Raw genomic sequence first — 20,061 nt, 5'->3', positions numbered from 1 at the left:
ACATCCTTTCTGATGCAGGCTTGTTGTTACAACCTTACTCCCAGGTTTTCCAAATCCAGCAGAAATGCTTCGTTTCTGTTTGGGCCTTCATAGCTGCCTCCTTTCTTAAGTAGGTGTTCCTTTCTAGGTCCAAGATGGTTAAAGACTCATGCGTTTTCACAGCCTTCTTGCCCTCAGTAACCATATAGATGCATCCAGCCACAGGCAGGGCAGCCATTTAATAGTTGGCCTTCACCCAGATCTTGTTTTTTGCAGCATTGAGCATCTCAAAGGAGATTGTCTCCAGGATTTCTTCCTCCTTTATGAAGCGCCTTGACCACAACAGTATTTTCTTGAAGTCTGCATGTTTGTGCACTGGCACTCTGTGTCTAAGAGTGGGAGGAGCTTTCCTATGGCTTGGTGCAAAATCCACGGATCCTTTTCAAGTTGGTGTTTCTGCAGACCCCAGAGATGTGGAAGCATTTCTTTTGAATAACGTAAAACCAGGTCCAGCTGCCCGATGCAGGCTGCAGATGCTCCCATGGCCCCCTGCTCTGAGGTACAGCATCCCTTGGTGGTCATGGCACTGGCTTTCAATTAAAAAACACAAATCTTAAACACACAGTTTGATTGATTTTTTTGTTTGTTTGTTTGTTTGTTTGCAGCACTAGGGGTGTCGTCAGGTAAATGCTCTACCACTGAGCCACACTCCCCAGCCCCAGTTTGGTTAGTTTTGGCAAACTTAGATGCCAGTGTAAGCTGCATTCTGACCAAGGCAGAGGGATGTGTCCTCCCCTAGACGGGTCCCTGGTGCCTTGCAGCATGCCGGCAGAATCATCACACAGGCTCCTTGGAGAAACACCATGGTGATCTCCAGGGCTTGTTGACCACCCTTGAACTCATGCTCTGCCTTGGTCAATCTCCAGCTGCCAGTGTGGAATTTAAGTCGGAACTGGGCAGAAAGACCCACAGTGAGTCTCGTGAGCCAGGACAATTGGGACCATACTGTGCCCCACCCAAGTCCATCTCTGCTGTCCCATTCTCTCCCCAGGCAGCTACCGTTTCTTCTGGATGGAAAGAGGTAGTAGCATACATGGTAACATACGTTATCCATTGGTACCCATGGGGAATTTGTTCCAGGGTCCTCTGTGTGATATCTGTAGATGTTCAAGTCCTTTACACAAATTGATAAACATCCTCACAGAACCTGCACACATCCTCCTGAGTGGCAGCCTTCTCTATATTAGTCAACAATGTGTGGTCACAGCAATTGTTTAGGAATGACAACAAAAAATTCGGTACAGTTCAGTACAGATACAAGATATTTTGATTTTGTTTTTATTTGGGAAACAAAGTATTATTTTGTAGCCAAATTGGCCTTGGATGTGTGAATCCCTCTGCTTCTCAAACCCTGGGATTACAGGCAGGTATTATATGCTTGACCCCAGACACAACTTTTTTTAAAAGACGTTTTTGCTGGTCACTCCTGGCCCCTCTGTCCAGTGACCTGCTGCTCCACACTAAGACGGGCCAGTCCAGTCTTAATGTCGCTTGGGCCGTCTCTGGTTGCCCTGGTGTCGTAACGTCTCTGCTGTGAGATGGGTGGTTTGCAGCTCCAGCTGGCGTTTTCCTAGGTTGCTGCAGGCTTGAAACAGCCCTGTCTTCTGAAGGCTCAGCATGCCACTCTGCTGACTGGGGTGTCTTCAAGCACTGGTCCCCCAGATCTCAGGAAGGCTTCTCATTTTGGCTGTCACATCTTTCAAAGGTTTCTCAAGACACTTTTCATAGAGCAGTGGATATTCAAGGAAACTAAATTTGAAGCCGGTATAAAAGCTTTCCCTATAACATATGTGATGTGAAACATAATCTGTCAGTCCTTAGCCTCTTGGGATTTTCATGGATTTCTGGTTTACGAGACTGAACTTTTTTTTTTTTTTTTTTTTTGGTTTTTCGAGACAGGGTTTCTCTGTAACTTTGGAGCCTGTCCAGGAATTAGCTTTTGTAGACTAAGCTGGCCTCAAATTTACAGAGATCTGCCTGCCTCTGCCTCCCGAGTGCTGGGATTAAAGGCGTGCACCACCACCACCCTACTGAGATTGAACTGTTTTATATACACTGGCTGTAGCATTCAAAACAATGTAGCATACAAAAAGGCATAAAAAGTGCTTTTGTGGAAGTTGGTTGGATCTATGAATGCAAACTTCCTAAAATCTAAGGGCCGAGCAGATTCCTTGTCTGATTCTTTGCTTCAGCATGGTTTATGGTTCGTGTTCCTGATTGTGTGTCATCCATTCCTTTTTGTTACTGAGTAATATTATATTTATGAAAATATTGTAATTTATCTGGCTTTCTGGGACTGTTCCCAGTGCTGTAAAACAAACTGTCAAAATATTCTTGGGCAAGTCTCAGTAGAGACATTAAGTGTTTCTTTCCCCTGGGTCAGTTCCTGCTACTATAATGGCTGGATCTGAGAGAGGGGTGTGAGTGTGTGTGTGTGTGTGTGTGTGTGTGTGTGTGTGTGACTTTATGAAAAAATTGCTAGGCCAAATTCCACAGGGCTGTACCATTTTGTACTTTTACTAGCTGCAGGTGAGTATTCTGTTTGCTCCATATCCTTTGCCATCAAAGGATCTTCGTGTGGCGCCACTAGAACAAACACATCACAGTCAGATCGGTTTATAATGAACACAAGTTTATTGGCTCACAGTTCTGGGAACTAGCAAGTCCAATATCAAGGTGACAGTACCTGGCGAGAGTCTTCTCTCGGTATCATAAGCCTCACATGGTAGAAGAGGGGAGAGAAGAATGGAGCATGAGCACGGGAGGGTGTGAGCCCACAGAGATGAGGAATCCACTCTGCGATCATCAATCACATTGGCCAGTTCTTCCCATCGCTGCCCAACCAGCTCTTAAGGGGCCCACCTCTCAATAGTCTCCCATGGCAATTAAGTTTCAAGGAGGAGGCAAACTTTTGAATCCCGCCACTTTGCTTTGAGGAAGAATCCATTGGGTGACCTTGGTTTTGGAGCCCTAGGGCGGGAGTCACTGTTGGTCTCCAAATGTTGATGGCTATTATTTATAGAGCACACATTAAAATGTCTGGCTTTGTCTTTAGAGCTTTAGAAATATCATCCTGCTTGAGCCTCACAATAATGCTATGAAATATTAATGTGTTATGTTTTAACAACTGAAATTAATAGAACTAAAGAAAACTAGGTAGAGGTTATGTAACTTTCTGAGGTCATACACTTAAGAGGTGTCAAAAGCCAGGGGTGAAGACAGGCAGTTTGGCTCATTAGTTTAACCACAGAGCTATACAGCACCCCCCCCCCCCCACATACACACACAAATTCTGTCTACAAAGTTAACTGGCCCTGCCATTGTTAATCCCTAATCTCATCATTCTTTTCATTCAGATACACTTTTCTTTATCTCTCCTGCCTTCATCTCGTGGATTCATACCCCCTCCAAAAGTGAGCTGAGGTGTTGTAGAATATCATTTTAAAGTGTGTGACTTTTGTGTATGCTGCATTTGTGTAACTCTGTGAAGCTGTGATTCTTTGCCTGTCTGAAACACCTGACGCTCTAATAAAGCGCTGAATAGCAGGAACAATAATAGGTGGAGCTAGCAGGTAGAGCAGAGAGTATAAATAGGAGACATTGGGATGGAAAGAAGAAAGAACAATAAACAACAACAAGAAGAGGAAGACATCAGAGGTTAGCCATTCAGCTGCACAGCAAACCGTGGAGAAAGAAGTAAAGAAAGGTATACAGAAATAAAGAAAGACAAAAGCCCAGAGGCCAAAGGCAGACAGGTTAACATAAGAAAAGCTGGCAAGAAAGAAGCCAAGCTAAGGCTGAGCATTCATAACTAAGAATAAACCTGTGTGTGATTTATTTGGGAGCTGGGTGGTGGGTCCCTTAAAAATCCAAAAGAACAAAAACAACAACAAAAACAACACTCATTTTGGCGTTTCAACGTGAGGCTTGAATATCCATCTAGAGCCTGAGAAAGCTGGAGAAAAAGAATATGGCTCCTTTAAGAGTTTGTGCCTGCTGGTGAGCCCTTGAGCAGCCAGTTTGTTAATTAGGAACAAAAAATGAAGTAAAAATGCCTGCCCTAATGTAAGCATCAGCATCCTAGAGCTCCTGGAAGGTTCAGTGCAGTTCCTGGTCAGGAACCTCTGGGCTGTAAGCTTTGGGTCTTGCTTTCAGGACCCGACCTGAGAGTAGGCGGAGCCAGCTGCTAGAGCACAAGGAGGATCCAGGTGTAGCTTAACAGTCTAACGTTAGCTGGTGAGGTCAGAAAAGGTTAAAAGATACGCAGTAAAAGAGATCCAGATGGAAAAAAAAAAACCAAACCTCTAAACAGGTTCCAGTGTGTTTTACAATGTATGAAGGCGTAAGAAAGAAAGATGGGTATAGGCAGAAATAGAAATAAATAGATTAAAAATATTAAGTAAATTCTTTAAAGGGACAGTAAAAGTAATGTAAAAGAAAAAAAGCCACGTAAAGATGGGAAGCACAGGGAGTCTGGATCCTGTGTTGATTTTGAATTTTTTGATGGCTGAAAAGTGAAGGACAGCTGCTAAGAGACCTGGGATTGAAAGAGGAACTGTGGAAATAAACCAGCCTAGATATTTTAAGAATGCCTTAAGTTTAAAAAAGTTAAAAGATGTATTTGTTAAATGGAAATCAAAAACGCTTTGGAGAAGAGGTTTTGCTTTTGTTTCCATAAGAAACAAGGCTGTGGGTTCGTTCCACATAGATATGGATCTGGTTTGATCAGGGGAAACCGCCTGAAACTTGACAGGTGCTATCTATCAACAAAGGTTATAACTGGTCTCCCCAGGACTTGGCCAATATCTCAAATTTTCTCTCTGGCACCCTAAAAATACTTCGCCTACATTCAGCAAGAAGCAGTCTAGAGAAGACAATGTCTACCTTCCCAGTGAATAGGGGGTGTGGGTGGTCTTTGACTATTTTGTGGGTCATGGAAGTTTGTTATATTTAGGGGAATATAGGATAAAAAGACAACTATTAACCTCAGATTTTGGTATATGGTACAAATTCAAAGTCAATTTTGTTACACTGTGTATATGTTTCTCCTCTTGTTTAAAGGATTTTGTATATTGATATAAATTTAAGGTTATTTTTGTTACAACATATTGTATATATGTTATCCTCCTATTTAAGGTATTGTACCTATGTAGTTCATTTAAAAAGTATGGTAAAATTCTAGTTTTTGAAAACTATTATTAAGAATTATTTAGGACAATCAAGAAACACAGGTCAGTAGTTAGCAATCTATAACAATCAAATTTGTAGCTATGCTAGGTATGTTTTCTAGATCATATATAGATTTTAGATAGATAGGATGGTCTTCAAATCCTTCAAAGACCTATAGGATGTGGTGTTTAAAATGTTTTGTTAATTTAAAGTTTTTCATGACAGTGAGACACATCTGCTTCTGGCAGAGCCAATTTACTCTCAGAGAAGATAGGGTTTGAAGAAACTCCTTATAGAGTTTTCTTTGTGGCAAGGTTAGCCACTGAGCAAAGAAGCTGCTCTTGCCTTTGACTGCTGACTATGTACTATGCAGACTAGACATGGCAGGAACCACAGGAAAGTGACTGCTGCAATCTTTGCCCAAAACAAGGCAGGTTGGTCCTTCAGGGTTCCTGCTTCACAAAAGAAACTGCCAGACATTCTTCAGGACACAGAGGAAAGTGACTGACAAACTGCCAATATAGGTGGGACAATCTTTCAAATTTCCTGCTTCATTGAAAAGTCTTCCAGATACTATGGGCCTGTAGGCTGAAGATAGATGCCCCAATGTTACAAAGGAACTCTGGGTGACTGTTTAAGTAGTCAGATGTCTCTGTCAATTCTAGAGTTTTTTGGGAGTTGTCTTGGAAGTTGTTTGCAATGCACTTTTTGTTTATTTAAGTAATATTCTATTCTTCTTTGATGGAGTTGAAGACTAGATAGTTATAGTTGCAGTTTTCCTTAGATATGACAGAAAGTAAGTTAGGTATAAAATTTTGGATTTACTAAGATAGGATAGATTATAGAGTAATTTCCTTAAATTTATCAGACACAAATTAACTGAAATTCAGTACACTGTGAATGTAATCTTTACTCCATAATTGTTCTTATTGTGTACAGTCTTACTATGTTAAAAGCTAAAACTTCACTTTGTTTAGAAAGAAAAACAGGGGAAATGTTGGGGACTATGATTTTAAGGTGTGTGACTTTTGTTTCTGCTGTATTTGCTTAACTCTGTGAAGCTGTGATTCTTTGCCTGTCTAAAACAACTGAGGGTCCTAATAAGGAGATGAACGGCCAATAGCAAGGCAGAAGCAAGGATAGGTGAGACTGGCAGGCAGAGGGTATAAATAAAAGGAGAAATCTGGAAGGAAAGAAAGAAAGAGGAACAAAACAAGGAGAGGAGGACATCAGGGGCCAACCACCCAGCTACACAGCAAGCCACAGAGAAATAAGTAAAGGTATACAGAAATGAAGAAAGATCAAAGCCCAGAAGATAAAGGTAGACAGGTTAACATAAGAAAAGCTGGCAAGAAACAAGCCAAGCTAAGTTTGGTCATTCATAACTAAGAATAAAACCTTTGGGAGCTGGGTGGTGGGCCCCTCAAAAAGCCAAAAAAAGCAAAACACACATGCTCGCAAAAACTGGTAATGATGGTGGCACATACTTTTAAACCTTAAGAAGCTGAGACTCAAGGATCACAAGTTCAAGACCAGCCTGGACTGCATTCAAAACAAAAAGTATGCGGTGTTTGCATTTCCTTTTGTGTTTCTGTTATCACTGCCCCACAGCTGCTGCCCTTTAGATTTGTGGGGCCGGGAAGAGCAGGGTCACATTGTGTTTATCTTCCTATCCTTGACAATTTATTGAGCTAAATTCAGTGTTTTTCTAAACATAAGAGAAGCAAAATCACCAAAGTCCTTCAATGGGGGCTATTTCATAGAAAGATAATTCAAGACAAACAAATTGGATGTGTTTTTCTCCTTGGAGAGAGGAAGGCAAAGTCAACAATACAGATACCCCACCACCACCACCACCACCACCGACAATCAAACCAAGAACCTCACGCATTTTAGGCAAGCATGTTATCATCAAAGGGGCATCCCCAGCCCACCCTTTCCTCATGTAGTATTGAGTGATAATGGTCAAGATGTCTTAGGGACCCCAAGGTTTGTCCCTGAAGGCGAGAAGACAGTCTTCATTTGTCAATGAGAGGCCCTTATCTCTTGCCTGGTTATGCCTCCCCAAGGTATCTGCTTGTTTCATCTGCTCTTACCTCACTGGTAGTTTCTAGCTAGCAAGCCTGCTGCCTCATAATCAGTATGTTTTCCCATCCAGAAGAGGTAGGAAAAGCACATAATTTGTGGGGCTCAGTGCAGAATAAAACTATAATGCTTATGAAGAAGCCTAAGAGGGTGAGCCTGGAGAGATGGCTCGGAGATTAAGATCACTTCTTCAAAATCACGAGGATAAGAGTTCAGATCCCAGCACCCACACAAGCTGAGTGTCCCTTGCAAAGATCCACAACTCCAACTCTGAACAGTAGAGAGACACAAGGATTGCTGATGCTTGCTGGATTCCAGCCTCGCTGAGAAAACACGAGCCCCATGTTCAGGGAGAGACCCTGTCTCAAAGGAAAAGGTGGGGAGTAACAGAGGAAAACCTGTGACACTCTCTGGTCTCTTCACAGTCACAGTTACACACATGCACAGATACATGCGTGCCCGAAACAAAGCTTTAAAAAATAATTCTAAGAAACAAGAGGGTGTTAAGTCTTTTATGAGGCACACAGTGGCAGAGATCACGTGCTCTTGGCTGCAGTCTTTAAAGAAGACAGAACCCTCCCAGCTGTCCTCCAGTTTCTGAAGATCTGCCTGCTTCTGCCTCCAGAGGGCTGGGATTAACATTGTACCACCATTGACCTCAACGATTCTTCTTTCCTTTCTTCCTTCCTCTCTTTTCTTTTCTGTTTTGGTTTTTTGAGACAGGGCTTCACTGTTGTGTAGCCCTGGCTGTCCTGTATCTCACTCTGTAGAACAGGCTGGCCTCCGGAGTGCTGGGATTAATGTGGCCCCACCACACCTGGCCTCAATGATCCTTAGCCCAAAAAACGGAGAAGGGAAGCATCTAGTGTTCTGTGGCATGTTTCCTGGCGGATGCGCATCTGTGGTGAGATACAGTGCATCCTCCAGAGAGACGCTGTAGTCTCTCAGCCCCAGGAATGTGACGGCATGAAGGAATACAGTCTTTGTGGAAGCTATCTGCTAAGATGAGGTCATTAGCCACTACGAGACGACTGGCAGCCACTACACTACGACCGGTATCCTTATAAAAGGAGAAAATTGAACAGATACGCATGAAGATGACGGATACATTCACCCAAGTGTATGTGCACGCACACACACAGAATGCCATGTAAACAGGTCGAAATTGGAACAATACACCCGGAAGCCAATAAGTACCAACGACAGCTGGCAAACCTGCAGAAGTTATGAGTGGCACAAACAGAAAACAATACTGCCCTACCCCTGGTCTGAGACGTCTACCCTCTACAGCTGCGAAATAAATTTCAGTGGCTTGAGCCCCAGTCTACGTGCCTGCCTTCTGGTTGTGCAGCAAACTCACACCACCATCCCTACCAAGCCTCTCCTGTTACTCCTCTGACCTCCTGACACAGCTGAAAGTCCAGGTGTCCCAAAAGGATTGGGACAGAGATGGATGGGATCACGGCAATGCCAGTTGTGTTTTTCATGTTACAGGGAACAGTGGACCGCAGACAACGAAGAGGCCTCTTTCAGATTCCGGGAATCGACGATCACTCCTGTCCTTGGCTCAACCCCCAATTTAAAAGCCATTAATAGTAAGGGGCAAGTCCCACACTTGGTGCAATGTTAAAGCCCAGGAGTGCGGGCAAATTGGCAGGTGCCTGAATCCACCATCCTTCTCTCAGCTCAGGGCGACGCGAGTCTGCTTTCTTTTTGCCTCTAAGGCGCCAGCTCAGGCAGGCTAGTCCGGGAGGAAAGGCTTCCCTGGATGCCAGGCTGCGGAGCCACCGGGGGAAATGCAAGCGGACGTGTGCCCGGTGCCTGGGGTCAGAAAGGGAGGAGGGCCGCTTTGTGAGGAAACAATTTGCAGAGCCGGCTAAAGTTGGAGTCGGGCGGGCCTTCCGGACTCAGGCACGCATGCACCCCGCGGTAGGGCAGCCGAACAGGACCAGCGCACCCCGACATGGCCGCCGAAGCTGGGCTACCGAGCCGCAGCCGTGACTCGGGATGACGCAACCGCGGCGGGTTGCATCAGCCCGCACCCTCGCGCTCAGCCCGCCCCATCGTCGCCCTGCTCCGAGCGCTGATTGGGCCACGTTGGGCACTGACCTCTGTCTCAGCCAATGGGCTGCAGCCACAGAGAGCGCTGTTTGTCGGGCCCTGGTGCGCAGCGCCCATAAAAGGTACCCGAGACGGGGGCGCGCGTCCCAAAGACGCCAAGTGTCGTTGTGCAGTGTCCGACGGCCGCGTCGCCTCCCGCTCGGCATCCTTGAGCGCAGCCGAGCCGCAGACGCCACAGGCATGGAACCCGAGCCGCAGCCCGAGCCGCAGCCCGAACAGGTCACGCTGCTGGTGAAGAGCCCCAACCAGCGCCATCGCGACTTGGAACTGAGCGGCGACCGCAGTTGGAATGTGAGCCACCTTAAGGCCCACCTGAGCCGAGTCTACCCCGAGCGTCCGGTGAGTGTGGGGTACCGTGGTGCCACGCCCGGCGGGGCTGCCTGAACTCACTTGTCACGCACTGCAGGGCGCAGGGCTCCTTCCTGCCCGACCGTCTCCGGTACCCCTCTGCTTGCCCCAGGATCTGTCATCTCTTCCGGGCCTCCACCCCTCCGCGCCTGCTTCCTGCTAGCTCCTTGTCACTTTGCCTCCCTGTATCTCCTTACTCCCGAGGATGTCACACGTCAGCTCCACGTCCCTATATCTCTTCCTCGTCCTCCCAGGTAGCACACAGCCTTCACCAAGTCAGGGAAACAGTAATTTGACCTTGGATGAGTCATTTCCCCATCTAAGCCACAGTGACACCCCTCACCCCAAAGACAACTCGGTGACTAGGTGTTCCCAATTCGACTTGCATCCATAAGAAATGTGAATGCTGCCAAACAAGACTTCTGGGTGCAGCGAGGACAGAAGAGTGCTTGTGCCAGCTTGGGACAGAGGGCGGGGTGCGTGCCCAGTCACCAACTTCTGAAGGTCCGCGCCCAGACGCTAGACGTGGCTTTTCTCCTGCCACCTTCCGTTGGCTGCCCCTCCCTGTAGCTCAGCGTTCTAGAGGCTTTCCTTAGTCCGGGGGAGGAGCCCCCTTAACTTTCTAGCAAAGGGTGATTGAGAAAGGAAACCCTGGAGTCGCCCTGAGTCTGGTTTGACGACTTCCGTGGGTCAGTTAGGAGGCTTTCTTTTTTAGTTGACACAGCTGTCAACAGCTCCCTTAGCCCCGCCCACCCCTCCGGTCCCTGCCACGTGACGGAGACTGTGCTGGACCTTCCTGTATTTACTTTGTACTCTGATGTTATGTAAGTGTCCACGAGTGCAGTTCTGGATCAAACGGGAGAGGGCAATCGGGTGGCTACAGACAGGGACTTGGAGCGGTTGGTTGCCTTCGAGCTCCAACCGGCAGTGGTGGCGCGTGGGTTTCAGTTTTTGTTCCGTACTGTAGGGAATGTAGACCAGACTTTTCCCTTTGAGTTGTTAGGAACTTTCTTTCTTACTCTGGATGTAAGCTTCCAGCCCCATGCCCTCTGGAATTTGTCTGGGCGGTCTGTAGTATCTCCAAGGCTGTTTCCACGAGACCAGGTGTCCTTGTTGGGAGGTGGCAGTTAGGCACGTATGATGCTCCTGTGATCTCTGGTTGCATCATTTGTAGAACGCTGTGTTTTGAGGCTTGTTTTTCTCAGGCAAGGAACATTGGGCCTCTTGGATTTGAAGACCTAAGGGGGTAAATACAGGTCTCCTGGGTATACCAATCTGTGCCTTAAAAATTACCAGGAATGGTGTACCGGGAAGTGCAGCGGGGCACTTCTGTACTGCAGTACTGGGAAGGCCAACACAGGGGGGTCATGGCCTCCTGGGCTATACTAGTGAGCGCCTCTCTCAGAAATTAAGGAAAAAAGCATGCTCATAATTTCTGGAGTAGTGCTGCCGTCGGGTGGGAACCCCAACTTTATAGTCATTATTTGCTTAGCATTTTATTTTCAAATTGGCCTTGAGGACAGAGTGTCAGTTTGAACCTTTAAAGGAAGAGAACAGTTCAAATCCACAGGCAACTGTGGTTTGTTTCAGCCTTTGTTGGTGGTTGGCTTCACATTTAGAAGAATATTTTGCAAATTGACGTGTATAGCATTTACCAGCAAAGCCAGTCAGAGCAACAGCGAACACAACATCCAGTATGGTTTTTGTTTTAGATGCAGTGTCAGAAAGCCCTTATAGATGCTGATTAGTAAATACAGATAGATTGTTTTGGTTTTGAGGCAAGGCTTCTTAGCCCAGACCAGCCTGAGTTGTTCTGTATCTGAGGCTAGCCTTCATCTTGATCTTTCTGCCACTACTTCCCAGGTACTGGGCTTATAGACATGTACCACCATGCCTAGGTGGGTACAGTTTTCCTGGTCTTTTGGGGGGCAGTATTTTGAGATAAGATCTGTCTAAGTACATACTTTTGTAAGTATGGTTAAAGAGAAATTTAAAAATAAAATTTAGAAATGAGAATCATATAAAAGTATGTGAACTCTTGTTGTCTTTGATGTCACTGGTGTGGAGGAGAACATGGCTTGGAATCTTGGTCCTAGCAGTAGGCCACCTCAGGTGCTATGGGCGAAGGGTGACCATAGGTACACTGAGTTTTCACTGGAGCTAAACCAGGTTTTAAAGTTTGTTGCTGCTGAGGCCCTAAATGCAGTTTGTGTTTTTTTTTGTAGCAGGAAGCAAGTCTCCCTCTGAGTAAGAAGTAAGGGGTGTGACCAAGTTCTTATGGACTACGGGATCATTTGCCTCCCGAATTTATTTACATATATATTTGAGATTAAAATTAATTACGTTCTAATAAAAGTTTTGCATATGAGAACTTAAAAAGCCTTGTGTGGTGTTGCAGCAAACGCTGGGATCTGTGCTGACTTTGCTTTTCCTTCTGTTGTGCTCAGCGCCCGGAGGACCAGAGGTTAATTTATTCCGGGAAGCTGCTGTTGGATCACCAGTGTCTCCGAGACTTGCTTCCAAAGGTACTTTGTGGCACTTAGCATCAGCTTTGGGGTGTTGTCAAGCACTCGCGGGTTGAGTCCCGTTCCTAAGGTGTCTCTTATTACACTCTGCAGCAGGAAAAGCGACATGTTTTGCATCTGGTATGCAATGTGAAGAGTCCCTCAAAAATGCCAGAAGCCAGCACAAAGGTACGTGACCCTTTTGTGATAATAACTATTTGTGTCTTCGATTCTCATGGGAGGGAGAAAGAAAGTTGAGTGAAACTTGAGAGATGTTCTAGTATTCCCTGCCCTGTCCTAGCAGGACTTAGATAGAGGCTGTGTTCTCAGCGCAGTGAAGGCTGGGTGTAGGGGCAGAATACCTGCTGTGTGCAAAAGCAAAGTCACACCTCTGGCCTGAGGTCACTGTGTGTCCGGAATACAGCACCAGGATGGCTCTTGAAAGTGGGGTTTACAGAAATGAGCACATTTCTCTAAGGAACATTTTGCTTTTGTTTTTTGAGACAGGATTTCTCTATGTAGCCATGGCTGACCTGGAACTCACTGTGTAGACCAGGCTGTCCTGGAACTCACAGAGCTCCAGATGCCTCTGCCTCCCGAGCTGGGATTAATGGCGTGTGTCCCTGCAGCCAAGCTAGAAACATTACTTTTTATAAAGAGTATTTTATATTTCCTGTAGAAATTTCATGATTATTTAGACAGGAAAAAGCCACAGTCTTCCTTTTATCTTCTCTAAAGACTTTAATTTGACAAACTCATTTGTGTTTCCACTCCACGATGCTTGCTTAAGTATACACTAAAATCTTCTAGTGTGTTAATGGACTTCCATTTGCATTCCAGTTGCATTTCCTGCAACATCTGAATATCACATATGCTGCCTCGTCATATGTATCATCTCGTGGGTCCCATTTAACTTCGAGGCTTTATGGTTTAGCACCGTACATTTTAGCATCATCAGGAAGCTTTCTCACCAATGACAATTGAGTTTGGAAGATTTTCCTGAGACTGCAGTAGTTATTCTTAGGGAAACAGAAATGTGAATAATCTTTTTTATTTTTAGTGCTTATGTGTGTGTAGATATTAGATATTGGTATCTATATAGAGAGGTGTTTTTGCCGGGGCTTGAACCCAGGGCCTCATGAAGGCAAGGCTCTACCGCTGAGCTACATTCCTCAGCCCTAGTATCTGTATGTTGAAAATCATTGCAATGAACAAATAGAGCTTTTCTTCACATTACATTGTACTTAATTTGTCCAGTTGAGGGGCGGGGATCAGGATAGGCACTGGTAGCAAGGCAGCGCTTTTCTCTTGATTGCACACAATTGCATCAGGCCCTGTGCTCTGACCTTTGTGTTACTCAGGGCGCTGAATCCACAGAGCAGCAGGCGAACACTAATCAGGCACAGCATCCTGGGGATTCCTCCAGCGATGGTCTAAGGCAAAGGGAAGTTCTTGGAAACCTTTCTCCCTCCGGATGGGAGGACATCTCCCGGTGAGTGTTCATGACGAACGTGATTGTGGTCCATTTGTGTCAGGGTGAGGCGCGTTCGCACAGGTGCAATCGGAGCTTCAAGATGTACGAGATGGCTCTTTTAAAGGCTTCATGGGTCTGTTTTTCTTAATATTAGTCTCTCGGTATATATTTTAGAAAGTAGGGCCATGAAATGAAAACACAGGCCTTTTAGCCCCTAAATGGGTGTGCTTCCCGATGGCTGCCACCTCCCTGCAGCCCTGTCCTTATGGCTTCTTAAGTGACCCTGCTCAAATGACAGAATTGATGACAAGATTAAAAGATAAAAGTGAAGCCAAGAGCCGGGCGGTGGTGGCGCACGCCTTTAATCCCAGCACTCGGGAGGCAGAGGCAAGCCGGGCGGTGGTGGCGCACGCCTTTAATCCCAGCACTCGGGAGGCGGAGGCAAGCCGGGCGGTGGTGGCGCACGCCTTTAATCCCAGCACTCGGGAGGCTGAGCCGGGCGGTGGTGGCGCACGCCTTTAATCCCAGCACTCGGGAGGCAGAGCCGGGCGGTGGTGGCGCGCGCCTTTAATCCCAGCACTCGGGAGGCAGAGCCGGGCGGTGGTGGCGCACGCCTTTAATCCCAGCACTCGGGAGGCAGAGCCGGGCGGTGGTGGCGCACGCTTTTAATCCCAGCACTCGGGAGGCAGAGGCAAGCCGGGCGGTGGTGGCGCACGCCTTTAATCCCAGCACTCGGGAGGCAGAGGCAAGCCGGGCGGTGGTGGCGCACGCCTTTAATCCCAGCACTCGGGAGGCAGAGGCGGGTGGTGGTGGCGCACGCCTTTAATCCCAGCACTCGGGAGGCAGAGGCAGGCGGATCTCTGTGAGTTCGAGACCAGCCTGGTCTACAGAGTGAGTTCTGGGACAGGCTCCAAAGCTACAGAGAAACCCTGTCTCAAAAAACGAAAACAAAAAACAAACAGAAAGATGGAGCAGAGTTTAAAAATGAAGTGAAAATACACCAGTTTTATTTTTTTCTCTTGGAGAATTTCCTTTCGTAAATGAAGTAAGTAGTAAGTTTTTTGAGGTACGTTGCTAGATTTAGGGATAGGAGGGGAGTCCTGATAAACTAAACTCCAGGTCGGGAACCTTCTGGCTCTAAGGAAGATGCTTTATTGTTCTGGACATCTTGTTTGGGATGTCTTTTTAGGAACAGAAGCATTTATCACTTCGCCATTTTTATTTTTTCTGTTGTATTGATTTATCGCTATGCAATTTTTATCAGTTGTGTTGAGGTTTCTTGACTCCTACCCAACAAGGCGTGTAACAGTTATGGAATGGGGGGCTTCCTCCCCTCGTGTGTATAAAAAGCGCACAGCCCTGAGCCTCTCATGCGCTTGCTTTGGGCAAGGGCAGGCTGTTGCATGCCGGAAGAAGCAAGTCTGGCATGGCACAAACCGTGTCTAAAAGTCAGGGCCTGGTCTTTTAGCTCAGGAGCTTGTGTGAGTCCCTGACTTTCTGAGCTGCACTGGGCTTTCTGTAATTAGGGTGGAATCTCTCTACAAGGTTGTCAGGTAGTTATCCAGCTGTGTGGTATACCAGGTGACCAGTCAGCACCCAGGGAGGGTGTCACCTGCGCTCACTGGGGTCAGGGAAGAGGAGCAGTCTTTCTCAGGAAGGGCTTGGGGATGTGACCAGGACACTTCCCTGTAAAACCTGATCAGTGGTTCCAATCCTGGGTGAGACTCATGAGGAAGAGCATCAGCCTGTCTGCATGGCTGTGCAGCTCTCCCTGCCGACATGATGGGAACCAGGGCAGGCAGGGCTCTTGTTTCCCATGGGATCTGGTGAACCACCACGGGATCCTGTCTTCAGAGCTGCTGTGCTCGGTGTCCAGGGTGCACCATACAGTTGGCATGGTGGGAGCCATCCTGTCTTTCTGACTTTAATTGCTGATTACAACTTATTATTTAGCTCTTTATCCCAAACCCACTCAAAATGCCCTTCTGTTTGAATCTGCATACAGGCCTGAAGCTGTCCAGCAGGCATTCCAAGGTCTCGGGCCTGGCTTCTCCGGCTACACAACCTATGGTTGGCTGCAGCTTTCCTGGTTTCAGCAGATCTATGCAAGACAGTACTACATGCAATAGTGAGTTCCGCTGTGCTGGGTGTGGCCAGGGCTCCTTGGGATGAAGAGAAATCCCATCTGTGCTATAAAGTGCCGAAGGGAGAGAGGGCAGTGGCTTTCTGTCTGCCAGAGTCCTGTTCTTTGTGGTCTGGTGTAGTAGAGTGGAAACAACAGCTTCCTGATTTGTGTATTGATGTAGAATTAGTTCTGGATAAGCTTTGCCATGTGGCTCCTCTCAGACATTCTAAAGACATTTGTTTCATAGACATGGTGCTCAGTACCTTTAGTGGCTCTTAGTTCCTCACTTGAATCCCAGCATCTGGGAGCCAGAGGCAGGTAGGTTTCTGTGAGTTCCAGGCCACCCTGGTCTACATAACAAGTTCCAGGCCAGCCAGAGATCAGAGATCAGAGATATATAATGAGTTTCAAAATGTGTGTGCATGCGCACACACACTAACACACACACAATCTAACAAAGATTCTTCTCTAAAATGAAGACAAGCCTGGCATATGCATTCCTAGTCATACTGTTAGCCGTGGAAGCCCCACAGGGCCGAGAGCACCCTATGTTTACAACGCCCTGCCTTCAGCAGTGTCTGCTTCTGTTGCTTTTGTTTTAGCTTGGCTGCCACTGCTGCATCAGGAGCTTTTGTCCCAACACCAAGGGCACAAGAAATACCTGTGATCTCTACACCAGCTCCAGCTCCTATTCACAATCAGTTTCCTGCAGAAAACCAGCCAGCCAATCAGAATGCAGCTGCTCAAGTGGTCGTTAATCCTGGAGCCAACCAGAACTTGCGGATGAATGCGCAGGGTGGCCCTCTTGTGGAAGAAGATGACGAGATTAACAGAGACTGGCTGGACTGGACCTACTCGGCGGCCACCTTTTCCGTTTTCCTCAGCATCCTGTACTTCTACTCCTCGCTGAGCAGGTTCCTCATGGTCATGGGCGCCACCGTGGTTATGTACCTGTAAGCAGGCGGTTCTTTCTTCTCCTTACTGAAAACGACACTGTATTGTGGCTTGAGTACAGGCGTCTTGTTTCAGTCTGTGGTCCTTGAAGGAGGTTTACTTCAATCCTGTCGTTCTGGCATTTCCAGTGCGAGGAGTCCATGGCTTGGCTGTGTGTCAGTCAGAGGGCAGAAACCTCATGTTAGTGCCAGAGGAATAGTCTTATTCTCCACTAAGTGGATAAATGGCCTTACAGGCTGGTGGGCTTGGGAGGCACAGGACAGCGCCACACTACAGCACAAGAGGGACAACAGAGTGGTGTTTATCAGGCTGTGGCCGCTTTGCAGGACAAAGGTCAGACAGTGACTGTTGTCTCAGCCATGTAGGGCCAGTGACCCTTTACACAGCTGCTGCTTGCTTCAGCTGTTCATGTGTAGAGCAATGGCTGCCGATTGGAGATAACTCTGCATCCTCTCCCGGGGGACATTTGGCAGTGTCTGGAGGATGTCACAGCTAGAGGGCTGGTCTGTGGTTGAGTGAGTGGCAGCAAGGGCTGCTTCTACGTTTCCGGCAGTGTACAGGAGAGTTGACAATGTGAGGATCCGGACCATGAAAGCTTGGCCTACAAGGAAAGGTCTCTGGTTACAATGGATGGAAGGAAGTTTTTCTTTATAGTAAAAACGGGTTTTTATTTTAAGTCTTAAAAATGTAAGAAGTACAACAAACAATTAATATGTTGTCTTGGAAGTTGAATTTTGTTAGATTTTCCAATTAGAGTCTTTTATCAAATATTTTTGTAGTTCTTAGAATCAAATATTTATGTGACCAAACTTAGATTATTATTACATTATGTATATATTACATTATATATGTGTATATAGTTTTATGCACAAATGCATTTCCACTTCTGTCAAGTTTGGTTTGTTTTCATTCCTGTGGTGCTAGGTGTAGGACCCTGGTCCTCCTCCATCCAGGCAAGCAAGCACACTTTCTTATAGTCTCAGCTTGTTCCTTTTTTTTTTTTTTTTTTTTTAATTTTGAGACAGGATCTTGCTGACCAGACTGGCATTGAACTCACTCTGTAGCCAACGCAGGCTTTGAACTTTGAATCCTTCTGTAGCCTCCGGATGACTAGGCTCATGCACTGCATGCTGGCTCTGTCGAGGTTTGCAAGGGCCAGGTTTAGTTCCTGTTAACAAGCATTTTTAACACACACTGCATGCCAGCTGTTAACTTATTGCTGGTGAATAAAAGGCAGCTCCTGCGTTTAAGGACCAGAGGCCTGAGAAAATCTAGGAGACGACAAGCCGACTGCAGGTGGCATCGCACGAGCTTCGGTGCCTTAGCCTCTTGCGTGGCTGCCACGTGGCTTAACTGAGGGTATCTGTCTGTGCTTTCCTCAAAGGCATCACGTCGGGTGGTTTCCCTTCAGACAGAGGCCAGCTCAGAACTTCCCAGGTGATGGTCCTCCTCCTCAGGAAGCTGCAAACCAGGACCCCAACAATAACCTCCAGGTACAGGCCTCCCTACCCTGCCACACGCCCCAGTCCTTTCAGACTCATGGTCTGCCATGTTTTAAGGCTAAGTATTTCACGGTTTCAAAAAAAATTTATTCTTACAGCATCTATTTTTAAGACTTTGACTATTCTATATAGGCATATGGCAGCTGGAATTTTTGCATATGTTATGATCGGGGATCGGGGTGTTGGCCCACATTTTGAGAATAAGAGCTATGTGACAGTGCATTTAACTATGGAAAGTGCTGATGATAGTCATTCTGATCGATTAGGTACATAAGCACATCTCAGAATAGATTTCCTGAAGAGTAATGTAGAAGCAGAATCTTCATGAGGCATATTAGTGCATAACCCTAAAGGATAGACTTTCTAACAAAAATTGCCTCTGTAGTCTGGCTACACTGACCATGGCCTTGGTTGGTTTTCTAGCCCAGGGCGCTGACCAGATTGGAGGACTGGTTAGTGTGTGGCCAAGTTCATTACTGTTTGACAGTAGCGGAAGGCCAGGGTTCTTCTGTCAAGAGCAGTTTTAGCTGCAGATGTGCTGTAGACACCAAGGGGTGCCTCCTGCCATGAAGGGCTCATCCCCCAGGACCGGTCGGCCTGCCAAGCTTTGCCCTGACCTGTCCTCAGGATAGATGCCCTCTGGACCCTAATTGGTTTCCCCGTTGTGGTTTTGCCTGTAGGAAGGCACGGATCCTGAGACGGAAGACCCCAACCGCCTCCCCGCAGACCGTGACGTGCTGGACCCTGCGCAGGCCAGCCCATCGTTTATGAGCACCGCATGGCTAGTCTTCAAGACTTTCTTTGCCTCGCTGCTTCCTGAAGGCCCGCCAGCTATACCAAACTGATGGTACTTGTGCTGTCACTGGCGGCTTTGACAGCTTGGACTGGATCATCTGGCTCCAGCTCATTGTCCTCACCTGGCGTGACTCAGCAGAGTCATTGACAACCCACAGGGTGGCGGTGTGCTTTTGTGCCAAGCAGAAGCACAAACTAAGACATGAAGCCGTGACACAAACTGAACAGGGCCCCTCATGTCTTTATTCTGAAGAGCTTTAATGTATACTGTATGTAGTTTCATAGGCACTGTAAGCAGAAGGCCCGGGTCGCATGTTCTGCCTGAGCACCTCCCAGATGTGTGTGCATGTGTGCTGTACATGGAAGTCATAGATGTGTGTGCATGTGTGCTCTACATGGAAGTCATAGATGCAGAAGTGGTTCTGCTGGTTCGATTTGATTCCTGTTGGAATGTTCAAATTACACTAAGTGTACTACTTTATATAATCAGTGAATTGCTAGACATGTTAGCAGGACTTTTCTAGGAGAGACTTATGTATAATTGCTTTTTAAAATGCAGTGCTTTACTTTAAACCGAGGGTGACTTGGCAGAGGGGAAACCTTTGCTGGGTTTTCTGTTCAATAATAAAGTTTTGCTATGAATGTCTGTGGCAGAGACTCCCATTGTCCTGGCAGTTTGCTGTGTCCCTTGTCACTGGAGAATCAAGAGTTCAGCTGCTGATTCTTAAATAACCCCAATACTTCTTCTCCTAAAGGGCTGTTTGTACCAGTGAGGGAGGAGAAGAGGCTACGGAAGCTCCTGTTAACGAGGGCCGTGCCTGTGTATGTCCACATTTCCTACCTATATATCACTGGCTTATGTAGGAACCCACCAAGGTTACCCCCAAATTCAAGGCCAGTGGCGTTAAGTGCCGGGCCTGGTTATTACTTCCCCTGGAAACCTCA

The 20,061-nt window shown here is 46.8% G+C and overlaps 1 protein-coding gene and 1 pseudogene across 1 annotated transcript; one reads left to right on the top strand and one right to left on the bottom strand.

The window, feature by feature from the left end:
- Positions 1–34: 34 nt before the first annotated feature.
- LOC121447349 lies at positions 35–547 on the bottom strand (annotated as a pseudogene).
- Positions 548–9,472: 8,925 nt separating this feature from the next.
- On the top strand, positions 9,473–19,758 carry Herpud1 (homocysteine inducible ER protein with ubiquitin like domain 1). The gene is made up of 8 exons (XM_041650586.1): positions 9,473–9,753; positions 12,210–12,287; positions 12,381–12,455; positions 13,628–13,758; positions 15,746–15,868; positions 16,468–16,818; positions 18,204–18,312; positions 19,002–19,758. Exons 1-8 carry the CDS (start codon positions 9,595–9,597, stop codon positions 19,164–19,166), a joined length of 1,191 nt encoding a protein of 396 aa, XP_041506520.1. The 5' UTR covers positions 9,473–9,594; the 3' UTR covers positions 19,167–19,758.
- The last annotated feature ends 303 nt before the right edge of the window (positions 19,759–20,061 follow it).

This window comes from Microtus oregoni, unplaced genomic scaffold (genome assembly GCF_018167655.1).
Source record: "Microtus oregoni isolate MIOR12 unplaced genomic scaffold, Mior012 000004F_ref0000308, whole genome shotgun sequence".
In the NCBI taxonomy this organism is placed as follows: domain Eukaryota; kingdom Metazoa; phylum Chordata; class Mammalia; order Rodentia; family Cricetidae; genus Microtus; species Microtus oregoni.
This window is presented reverse-complemented; position numbering and strand designations above follow the sequence as displayed.

Coding starts and splice junctions, on each gene's coding strand:
- Herpud1 (XM_041650586.1), top strand. CDS start 9,595: ATGGAACCCGAGCCGCAGCCCGAGCCGCAGCCCGAACAGGTCACGCTG. Junction 9,754..12,209: donor GAGTCTACCCCGAGCGTCCG/GTGAGTGTGGGG, acceptor TGTTGTGCTCAG/CGCCCGGAGGACCAGAGGTT. Junction 13,759..15,745: donor GGATGGGAGGACATCTCCCG/GTGAGTGTTCAT, acceptor ATCTGCATACAG/GCCTGAAGCTGTCCAGCAGG.